Raw genomic sequence first — 12,751 nt, 5'->3', positions numbered from 1 at the left:
TGTTTTCTACCGGTTCTACTGAACGCGGCACGTTGCCGAAATATCGCAGAACTTATTTTGTGCTTCATGTGACGAGAAACAGGGGAACCGCGATCACAGGACTCGTAGAGCGCCACCTTAACGATCGATCTGTGTGCCGATGGCTTTACAGTTAAATCTTGATGTGACGTAACTTGACGTTGACAGCCTGTGTGAATGCCGCCATTTGAAATACAGTGTGGAATGTTTTGATTTGACTTAACGTGGCGGCAAGTATGAATTGATCGAAGGATGGCTGCTCGGCAGTAGATTGAAACTGTGTCGTATGGACGCACGATGATATGCACAGAAATATGAACAAACATATCCTTGAATGTCGACCGACTGAACAATGATCTGTAGGATGTCGTTTGTTCCCCAATAGTTATAGTATCTGTGTAAAGCAAAGATGTAGTGTTTGTTGTTGTTTTGAATATTGTGCGCGTGTTGATGTTTATAATGCAAAATAAGATTGGTTAGAAATTGTTTTATTAGTGATATATGATTACAAGTATGATTGTAGTGACTGTCATAAATATATAGATTGTAATATTGTGTTCCGTTTGTGAAAAATGTGGATCCTCAGTAATTCGAAAGGTAACTCTACTAGTAGTCAACCTTTCAGATTTTAGCAGACTTTCAACAGCATCAGCAAACCATATTTTTCTTCCAGGTGACAGGTATTACTTATTGACTGGGAGACAACATACCGTCGGACGAAAGGACACAGATTTGTTGTTACGGGAAGATCAGTCTATAAGCAGGAAACACGCGATACTAGATGTGGAACACAAGAGTGAGAATTGGGTGTGTGTTATTCAGATTGATATCTATCTACAGTTGAACTTATTTTTGCTTTTCTTTTTTGTTTACATGTTTGTTACAATCTCCAGTTCCCCAGAATTATTCCTCAACATTTGGTATATAGTATATTTAAAAGTACAGAAAAATCGTCGGTCATACTGAGAATTTCTGAGTAGTTGCAATTGGAACTGGAATTAAAGTTTGTGAAACTGAAAATATAAAATGCAAAGCTGGAAAATATTTTTTTAAATAATGTGCATTGCTTATCGGATAATTTGCTGTACGTTACAATCATATAGTGTGTGCATTTGTCTCCATCATAGAATTAAACCTTTAAAATAAGTGATGGACCAGTATTATTGTATCAGATCATTGTAGCATGCTACTGATGAAATGGCTGCTAATGACGGGAAACATTTAACAATATGCCGCAGTTATTCAGTTTTATTCCCCCACTCTAATTTTCTGTTCAGTAAAGTTGCAGCAAATATGCGCTAAGCAGTGAGGAATACACCTTACATCCATATTTAAAATATCAGGCTTTTGATTCTGGTAATAAATTGACCGGTAGTGCCTTATTGAAAAATGTGAAGGGTCTCCAGTATGTAACTATCACCAGTTTTTGGATAAAAATTGTCTTCCTAATGAGTTGCCAGTAACATTTTTATGTTAATATATAAGATACGTATTGATCTCCAATACTGTGGTCTTGTAATATCCACAAATCCATGATGCACCAATTTGTTTGATAATTATGTCCATCATGATGACAGATTGGTTGTAACTGATTTGTCAAATGATTCCACGTGCAGTTAAAACACCCTAGTTCAGCTTTAACTGCAACCTTTAACATTATCTGAATAATTCTGGATCCATAAAACTTGGAATACACCTCAGGTTTTAATGTTATGTGAACAATGTTGGATGTGAAACAATCTAGTTTTGTAACAAACATCTCCAAGAACTGCTGACATACAGATTAACTTGTATGTAATAGTTTCTGAAATCAGATTTATTTGTTGCATGTGGAAGATATTAAGGCTTAAAATAAGATTGACACAGGAAGCAGACTCCCCTATATTCCGATTTTGATCCTGAACAAGCCTCAGCCTTGTAAGTTGTTCACTCTATACATCATGAAGAGTATTTTGTGTTACCTGATATGCAGACAGGATAGCATGATGTCTGTCACTCAATTGTAGAGAATCGTGGAGATTGTAGTATCCAGTTGAAGCCATGTTTAAAGTCCTTCAGTGTCTCATCTAATAATCAACAGTTTGAGATATCAGGAATTATATTTACTTCCAAAAGTCCAGACGTTTTGGTGCTTATACTGCTGTTGGTACTACAGCATGATGCCTGTGCCCAGAATACTTTTCAATAAAAACTTCCATGTGTTTCACTTGCAATGAATCAATTTATGCACAGTTTTGCACATGATTTGAACCATGGGCCCTGCTGAGACAGTGTTCCTTTTTTCTCTCTGACATGGAGACTTTAATTTGAACAATTGCTTTTGCTTTGTATGTAGAATGCTACTGCTTCCTCCAATGGTGAATTTTCCGCTACAGTCCCTCTGTTTCATCAGAGGTGTATTGAATGATCATATCTGTTACTAGCAAAACAGTACATAAATGTGCCGCCCCTGTTCTTGTGCATACTAAATTGCACTTGATGTACCCTTGTAACACAGCCAGCCATTAAATGTAAAACTGATTGTGTTTTATAGTCTGCAGGTCAGTATAGCATACATCTGTTATATGGGCTAGGATAGTCAAGTAGTGTACTGTCAGTTAGGGGAAACCGTTTTCCTTCTGAAAAGGAAGACGTGTATTACGGCTGACAGTATTTTTTCATATCCTAGGAAGTGTCCTACACTAGAAAGATCTCTCTCGTAGTGTTCAGCGCACTTTTGCTCTGTGCTTGAGCACACAGTTGATTGCCCAACTCATGTTCTTCATATTGCCCATAAAATTATTTGTGTGTTGCTGACTCATTAGTTTGTCAAGCTCTTCTGTTCTCTTATCTCTGGTCCTGTACACAAAAGAACACCTTCAGTACCCATCCGGCAGGTCTGGCTAGGGCAATGGTTGGTGAGAGAGCTTGCCGCAGGTCGACATTGTCTAGAGGGAAACACTAATTTTCCCCATTTGTCCATGGGGCTTGCAGTCTCATTCTACAGATGCACCATGCAGTTCCCATTGTAAATCACACAAAATTTAGTGCAATGTTTCTTGCAGTTAAGTGTCAGTTACCCACAAATGAAAGCTTGTGTTATTTTTCATTGTCATCTCATATTATTATCCTTTACCAATTTTCACATCATATTTACCTCTGAGTCATTTGGGATAACATGTAACATATGCATCAATCAGCATCTTTCTAACTTCGTGCATTTCATCCCTTATCATTAGGCCTACTTGTGCATATGTATATGAAGCAAATGTTTGCCTTCGCATAAGACACTACAAAAAAGACTGAGTAGTCTGAAACTTATCAAAATGTTACTGAAAATAAGAATATCAAAGCTACAAAAACAGATAATATGAGATATTTTCCAACAGCTATAAGTTTTTAGAAAATTCCTACAAAAACAGAGCAAAATTAATGTGTAACTGTATACAATGTTTTCTGTGAACCAAAATCTACATACAGATCAATCATAATTGTGAGACAATATTGTTGGTGATATTTTTGTGTCAGGAGTTGTATGTACTTAATGAAAACATATTTTGCAAAGGAAACAAGAGAAATGACAAAAATGCGCAGAAATTCAAATAAACATTGTAATTGTTCTTTCTCACTGGTGGGTGAAACTAAAATCAGTAAAGCAGTTCTATTACTGCTTTCCATGCATGAACATTTATCTGTATAACCAATTTGTAAATTTCATATTATTTCATTATATAACTGTTTATCAGTCCATAATGTTTGTCTTAAATATTTACATACAGGGAACAAATGTCATTTGCTTTCATAATCCTTTTAAAATTCAACATATGGACAAGTTCCATTGTTCATTCATGTCATTCATGCATCACATTCAGAAAGTCTCAATCTGAAAATGGATCTTCAAGAGTGTGGGATTAGACAATTTGTATATTAATAGGCAGAAGCAGTGACTGCAGGCAACTTAGTTAACTTATACTAACAATAAAATTACCAAAAAACCTAATGCTAATCTATCATACTGATAACTCTGGAAACTTCTTGTATAAGAGGCGATCAAAAAGTTTCCTTTCAAAGGCCATACAGAGCAGAGTCTGCACGCCAGACAGCCAAAATTACTGAGAGTACGGAGGCAATCATCCCACCAGCACACCAGGTTGAAGGTACCTGTTTGGTAAAACACTGTGCCCTGCTGCATGAAGGAATCCATGACTGCCTGCTGACATTCTTGTCTGACAGGACTTGCTGACCCTCCAAGGCCGTTTTGAGGGGACTAAAGGCATGATAATCACACGGGAAGAGATCAGGACTATAGAGTAGGTGCTCAATTGTCTCCCACTTCAGTTGGCATAACTTCTGCATTACAAAATTTGCGATATGGCATCTATTATTGAATCGCAACCAGCACAAAACTTGGCATGCCACTCCACAGTAGTGCTTGTCAACAGACATGCTACCCCATACACATCCCCCGTTCTCCGATGGATATGTACCCATGTTTGTTTGTTGGCAGCGAAGAAAAGAATAACAGCGCATTGGCCCTGTCTGGGCACATTTGCTAATAACATCGCCATAGTTCATGTTTTGACATTTACCACATGCATGACAGAAAGACACAAATGCCCAACTGATCCCGTGCCTTCATGTTGGTGCTCACATACCTGCATCAGAGTCGCATTATATTGCAGCAGTTCCCTTGAACAGAAAGTTTTTGATTACCTCTTATTAACTGCTCCATGTATGTTTCTAAATATCAGAAGAAAAATGGAAACGAACCACTTGCTTCACCTCCTATTCTTTTACCCAATACTAAAAGAAAGTGTCTATGTAATTTTACTTAGACTACTATCAGCTGTTGGCTAAATCAAGATCTGTTTAGTATACACATTACAATGAATTTTCATTCCAATTCAAAATATTCCTGGAAATTGCAGAAGGAGAGGCTGATGTATTCTTCTACTTTTTTTTAATATTTGATGATATTCTATTATCTAGCATATATCTGTTGATAACCTATTATTGACTTATGTGCCAAAATATAAAGATCCATTCTAAACCACAGATAGAGATACATTGTCTGTATGCAAAATACTTTTACTTTTAGCATTGTGATCGCGAATTGCACAATTCATCCTAAATTCGCTTGTCATTAACCACAGATACGATTATTGAGTATATGTACTGGCCCATGAAGAGGATTCTGTAAGATGTTTGGTTACCAACTTTACACAATATTCTTACACCATGCTTCTGTAACAAACATTTTTTTTTTTTCTTTTTTCCATTGGGAAAGTTGTCCCAACAGATAAAGTCATAGGACAGTACTGAACAAAAGTATGTGAGTTCTTCTCTGCAGTTCAACAAACTGAAGCAGAACTGAGCCTTCTGATTAACCTATCCATGTACTGGTGTCACCTCAGTGTATTTTCCACCTGGATGCTTAGAAAGTCTCTTTCTAGAAAGGCTGTGCTCATTGAACTCTCCTGTTACCTGTAAGTCATTTTGAATCAATACTAATAGTAAAACTGTGAAACTATCATATCTGTCTGTTTGAACTTGTTAATCTCCAAAACTACCAGGTTAATTTTCATGGGATTTTCACAGGTAACGTGAACATAGCTTGATGTGACATACAGGCCTGTTGCAGTCAACCTGGTCCCTACCACCCATTAGTTTGTTTTCCAGCTTTCATGGTGGACAGTAGGCAGTTGGGGATTAAAGACAGGATTTCAACAATTTCTGGAAATAAGGGAATTCCAAATGAATCAGGGAAACCAGGAAAATATCAGGGAAATTTGAAAAAATAAAACATACTGGAAAAATCACATCTTTGTCTCAGTAGATGAAACGGTTTGTTTTCTTAGATGTCATCCATCATTTCTGGCTGAGTGCAGATGAGTATGTGAGCTGCTTCCCTACTCCCTCATTCTTAATGCTTCTCCCTGTCATACCATTCCCCTCAGTTTGTACTCTATGCTGGCACCACTTCTTGCCACTAACCTAGCAGCTGCCGACGAGAGGCAGGGAGGCGTGAAAAGTGTTTTTTTTTTTTTTTAATCTGATTCTTAGAGATTGTTGATGCAGCATCCGGAGACAGCAGTCATGTGTGCATGGATTGTGGATGTGTGTATGCTCTCATTTTCTGACAAAGGCTACGATTGAAAATTTTGCCATGAGAGTTTGATTGTCATTTCTATGTGCCTGTCTGCAGCTCAGTAATCATTTAATGGTGAGTTGCTACTTATCCTCATTAGTATTGATTCTCAGAGTATTTGCGCAAGTTATCTGTTGCATTGATTGATCACTGCGGTCTCATTTCATCAACATGGTCTCTAAGACACATGAATAGCTGGCCACATGAATGGACTTCCATGACAGCCCAGAACTTCAGGCCATTTCTGTGAGTATCTCTAATCTGCCTGCCAATCTGAAGCCCATTGTTTTCCACTATTGTGCAAACCCTGCCCTTCAGATCTAGTCTCACCACTCTGCCTGCAGGCCAGGTCTGTTTGCGTGTGGGATAATGCGGCTTATTTTTGTGGTTTATCCTGCTCTCAGCAGGCCAGAGGCCATTGGTGATGGATTTCAGGAATTGTGACTGCAAGTACATTGTAAAGTGCAGTGTTTTATAAACATTATCTAGTACATTTTGGCACTTTGATAATAATTTATATGTTAGAAAGTGTGGATGATAGGAAGAAAAATAGTGTGGCAGTCACTATTACTCATATATTTCTCAAAAGAAAAGTCACACTATACCTATAAAATAATAGACATAACGCAGTGACTAGTAACTGACAATAACGAACATAGTAGAACCAACATTTTATTGGCAGTCACCTATAGCCCTTTCAAGAGGCCTATTTTTTCTGAGGTTATTTCTGAAATCAGTGAAGGTATTTTAAATTTCTTGCAACTCCATTGAAATGCTTATTTTTGTCACCAAAAGTGTTTTGTTTTATTGAAATAAAATAACAACTGTGGTCTTAATGAAACGGACATGCCTTTTGACTTGCTTCCTCCATATAAAAACAGTTCATTACAAAAAATGCTGATGTTAGTACTTAAAAGTTTTGTTCAAATTGGGGGAGAAATACGGAAGTCCTGACTCTTTTTTTTTTTTTTTTTTTTTTTTTTTTTTTTTTTTTAACTTATGTATTTACTTACCCTTGAGATCTCAAAATTTGTTAGGAAAAGAACTTGTCTGGAAATCATGGAATTTCACTTGGGAAAACTTGTGGCAGCTCTGAAAGATATCTTCATTATGTTCTCATAAGATGTTGACATATAGTGTAAGTAATTAGTATTATGTGCCTTAACTTACATCAACTCTGCTTTATAAATTTTATAACATGAAGTTACTTTCCTACTTTGTAAGTCACCATTTTGGCAGAGCTAATGGGCGGGTACAAAATTTTGCTACTAACAGATATACAAAAGTGGTCAGTAGGCAAAAACAGTTGACTACACCTGATACAGGCTTTATTTCATCAAAATAATCACAGAAAAAACACATACATGTATAATTTTATGTAAAATCTTCTGCTCAGCTTAGTAGTTCGGATGTTTACCTCAGTGACATGATCATCAGAGTGTAGTATACCAAAGAACCAATAGGTGGTACTGTTATCTTTTCTAACTCAGTGACAGATGTATGTTCAGAAGTTTGCATCGGTGACAGAACCTTACCTTTATGGATACAAACTAACAGTGACTTTACTAGGCTAGAATCTATGGATTTGCTGATTTCACTTTGTGTATTAAAAACTTAATGACATTGCTTTGCTTCTTCTGATAGGTTTTATGTATATTCTTCACTAGGAAAAACCTATCTATTGATTTTGCTTTTTGTTTTGAATGCCTGCTCATTACATGTTGATTTCATTTTGGTTGCATATAAAAATGCCCAGTAAATAGTGAGTCTTTCTGAATACACCAGAAAGGCACAGTGTAACTCAGATCAAGAGTGTCACATATTATCTTGCTTCTCACTACATATTATAAACACATACATGTATAATTTTATGTAAAATCTTCTGCTCAGCTTAGTAGTTTGGATGTTTACCTCAGTGACATGACTATCAGAGTGTAGTATACCAAAGAACCAATAGGTGGTACTGTTATCTTTTCTAACTCAGTGAGAGATGTATATTCAGAAGTTTGCATCAGTGACAGAACCTTACCTTTATGGATACAAACTAACAGTGACTTTACTAGGCTAGAATCTATGGATTTGCTGATTTCACTTTGTGTATTAAAAACTTAATGACATGGCAATAGATACTTGGTGCTATCCAGGCAAAGCTGGGGCAGACTGCTAGTTGTATAATATGTGTCTTTGTAAGATAAGAAATTAACCTGTTTGCTGTGAACCAGTTGTAACCCTGTTTGATTATTCTACTGACTGTGTCTGGTGTTGGTGTGTTTGAGCCCTTTTATCAGAATACTAATGTAATCAGCAAACATCATAGTTTTTCAGCACTGTCCTGATGTCCAAGGGAAATATTGTATGTAGTTTGACAATAGTAGCAGACCAGGCAACGAGTTTTGTATAGTCTCACTTCTGTTTTATCATTACTTAATGTGACCATCTAGTTTTTCTTGATAAGATATGAGCTTATCCATTCAAGAAGAATGGCTTTAACAGCATGCCATTTTAATTTCCCAAGCAGAATTTTATGATCCACACAATCAAAGGTCATTACAAAATCCCATAAAAATTCCGATAGATTGCAGTAATTATTTATATTCATTTCTACAGGGCAGAGTTTGTGGGATCACATATCGCTTTCTCGGTTGATAAGACTATGGAAGCCAAACCAAAACGCTGTTAAAAGATTGTTTTCATAAAGATGGGTCAGTATTCCACTAACATGGATTGATTTTAACATCCCCTTAGTGCATTTTCCAGTGCTCAGTTACCCCAGTGCATTCTGACTCAATAGTTCCCCAATGTGTATTCCCAATGTCAGCCATTATCTCATTAACTGCCTTCAACAAACTGTTTTGCTCTTGCAAAACTTTATTCGTCACAGTAACTCATTTCAGGACCTTATATACCTCCATTAAACCAGAACCCTGCTTCTCTTCAATGCTATATTCATCTTAAATCCATTACTCCATCACCCCCAATACTTTACCATTATTAAAATACCTTATCACATCTGAATTTGACACTGCCTGGTCTGGAACATTACTACCATATAATTGCCCCACTATACACTATGTGATCAAAAGTATCTGGACACCCATATGTAATGCAGAATCGACCACTAGATTTTATGAGCACCAGACTTGTTAGTACAAAAGGATGCAGTGAGTATTCTGATGTCAGAAGAGAAACAGTGACACTAGATTCTAACAGTTAGGAGAGCTCAGTGACTTCAAACGTGGACTAGTCATTGGATGTCACACGGGTTACAAATCCATCAGGGACGTTTCAACCCTTCCAAAGCTGCCTGAGTCAACTCCTGGTACTGTGTTTGTGAGGCGGGAACATGAAAGAACAACCACAGTTAAACCAAAGCCAAATGCAGGCAGACCGCATGCATTCGCTAACAGGGATTATCATTGTCGAGAGTGATTGTGAAAAAACATGTGAAATTAGCGGAACGAATCATTAATGAATTCCAAGGTGCTACCAGCAGTCAAGCTAGCACAAAGACTGTGTGTAGGGAGTTAAAAAGATCGCATACAGTGGTCGACCAGCTCGTCATAAGAAACGCATTTCTATAGACAGCGCTAAGCAATGATTGAGGTCAAGAGTGATTCCAGCAGACAGTGGATGGCTGGAAATGAGTGGTATTGGAACAACGAATCATGCTGTACCCTGTGTCAATCTGATGGAGGTGATTTGTGTAATGAGTACCTGGAGGACGTTACATGCCATCACGTGTACTGCCAACAGAGAAGCATGGAGGAGGTGACATTGTAATATGAAGGTGTTTTTCATGGTTAGGGTTAGTCCCCTTATTGCACTTAAGAAAACACTGATACGGTAACATTATACAGCATTGTGCACTGTTTACAGCAGAATAGCAGTTCAAATATGAAGATTGATTGTATCATTATGACAGTGCACCCTGTTGCAAATAAGCATCTGTGAGACAATGGTTTGTGGATAATAAGATTCCTGAAAGGGATTGGCCTGTGCAGAGTCCTGATGTGAACCCAGATGTCTTAAGACATCCAGCATCAAACATCACTACCTGTAGCATCACATAAATATTAATCAGGAAGTTGTTTAGTAAGAACCACAGAGATCGATAATTTCCAAAGAGTTTTGTGTGCAAATTATAAAATCACTGTTGACCTTCTTCTTTTCTTGTGACTTATGCAAAAAATATAAAATATTATTGCCAGATTTGCCTCTTGAGGTCAAAAATTCCATGATTGAAGTGTCTGTGTGACAGGCATTGTCTCGATGCAGCATCTACTTGTACGCAATGTCCAGCCCCACTTGATTCACCCTTTTCCTGAGTCTTTGAAGGACATCTTTGTAGATCACTTGTTTGACATTTTATTCTGGAGGAATAAATTCTTTTTCTCATGATGTCCCTACTTTCAAAAAACCAAATCAGCATTGTTTTGATCTTTGACTTGCTGATTGAAGCTTTTTTCAGTCAGTATGCCACTCTTCACTTTGCTGCTTTGTCCCAGGACCATACCCAGAAATCCAGGATTCGTCCCCTGTGATCACATGACCTAACCATTTATGGTTTTGGAAATCCTCTAAAGAATATCAGAGCACACATTTCTTTGATTCTTCTTCAGCTCAGTTGTTAGGTTTTGCAGCACAAACCTTTTGCAAGTGCAAAACTTCGGTCAAAATTTGATGTACTGCGAAAGTGTTTAAGTTGAACAGGTCACCCACCATGCTTAGTGTTAAATGTCAGTCTGATATCATGAGAGCATGCACACATTCAATATTTTTGTTGGTTTTTGAAGTTGAAGGTCTCCCTGAACAAGATTCATCTTCAATGTGTTCTTAGGGGACCAGAAATGATTTGAGCCAGCCAAAAACTTATGCTCTTGATAAACAATGTTTTCCATAGGCCTGTTCCAACTTTTCAAAGGTCACCTTCATGGATTCCCCAAGTTTAACACAAAACTTGATGCCATAACATTGCCACTATTCCATTTTCGTAATATACAACTTCACTGATGACACTCTCAAAAATCACATGAAGACTGTATAGAGGTGACACTTGTACTGAGCATCTGGGATGGATGATGAGCACATCAATGTATACAAGCAGAACAACATAGTGTTGCCAGATTGCTCACATTGTTGTCAGTCTTGTTACTTTTGTCATATATTTTGTATGTATAATCTTATGATTTAATGAACTATTTTGTGAAGTTAAATCAAATATAACTTCAGGGTCATCTTTAGGTTGAGCCTTACATAAAACTTTTTCTTCAAGAAAAGTAAATCCTCACGTGTTTTAGGTTAAGAATTTGTAATTGGAAGTTCAAAGTCCATTGAATCAAATAGTCAGTGAAATAATCAGAGATATTATTATTATTGATCATTATTCTGTATCTGTACTTTTGGTTTTGGCTCTTGAGGAAGATTGGGCTGCCATTCTTCCACAGACAATCAGACCTTGCATTAAAAGTGTTCACAGTAGAGTTTAAGCTGTCATGAAGGTGGAGGGTGGACCCCCCCCCCCCCCCCCCATTAATGTCAACTAATATGTGTCTGGATCCTTTTGGTCAGCTGGTGTATATATTCACATTATGCCTACCTGCTTTTTTATTGTTTATATTGTTTATATTGTCTTTCTGAATTATCAAGGCCTTCATTTCTCAGACAGATTTAGTGCCAGTTATGTTCTTTATTTGCTTAATTGCCACACTCATACCTACATGTATATGTACTGATGATGCCATCCTCCACCTGAATTAAAGATTATTCCCATTATTTGTTTACAAAATCAAACTCTGACACAAAAGTTATCTCCAGTATAACTATGTCTCTATAATTTTCTTCGTTCATTGACGTTTACTATTAACAAAAAATAAATAAAAAAAACATTTCTGATAATGCACGCAGTTCCAGTTTGCTGTCTATTTAAACAATGGAAACTCCAGGTTGGAAAAGCAACACAGTAAGAAAAAGATAGATTGCTGTCTTCAATAAAAATGACACGTTCAGTTGCAGATAGGCACAATTAAAAGACACTTACGCAAAAGCTTTTGGCCACCACCTTCATCAGCAAAAGAAAGACACACACACACACACACACACACACACACACACACACACACACACACACTCACTCACTCACTCACTCACTCACTCACTCACTCACACACACACACACACACACACACACACACACACACACACAAATTACACATTCAGTTGCAGATAGGCACAATTAAAAGACACTTACGCAAAAGCTTTTGGCCACCACCTTCATCAGCAAAAGAAAGACACACACACACACACACTTTCATTAACACAAGCAAGCAACCCCATGGATACATGACCAGCCTACCTCATGCACATGTGACCATCACCTCTGGCAGCTTGAACCAGAGTCCATTGGCTTCGTGTGTCATGTGTGCATGAGGTGTGCTTGCTTGTGTGAATGAATGTGTGTGTGTTTCTTTTTGTGACAAAGGCTGCCGCCAAAACCTAATGTGTAAGTGTCTTTTAGTTGTGCCTGTCTGCAACTTATTGTGTCATCTTTGCAGTAAGTAGAAGTCTATCTTTTCCTTACAATGTTGTTATCTATTTAATCATCATATT

General features: G+C 37.3%; 1 protein-coding gene across 1 annotated transcript in view; it reads left to right on the top strand.

Annotated features, from left to right (window-relative positions):
* The first annotated feature begins 374 nt into the window (after positions 1 to 374).
* The window catches only part of LOC126267235 (nibrin-like), a 172,364-nt gene continuing 159,987 nt past the window's right edge, over positions 375 to 12,751 (top strand). Inside the window, exons 1-2 of the mRNA XM_049972217.1 lie at positions 375 to 615; positions 692 to 825. Of these exons, the coding sequence (XP_049828174.1) occupies positions 591 to 615; positions 692 to 825 (159 nt within the window). The 5' untranslated portion in view covers positions 375 to 590. The remainder of the gene's footprint in view (positions 616 to 691; positions 826 to 12,751) is intronic.

This window comes from Schistocerca gregaria, chromosome 4, assembly GCF_023897955.1.
Source record: "Schistocerca gregaria isolate iqSchGreg1 chromosome 4, iqSchGreg1.2, whole genome shotgun sequence".
NCBI classification, from domain to species: domain Eukaryota; kingdom Metazoa; phylum Arthropoda; class Insecta; order Orthoptera; family Acrididae; genus Schistocerca; species Schistocerca gregaria.
This window is presented reverse-complemented; position numbering and strand designations above follow the sequence as displayed.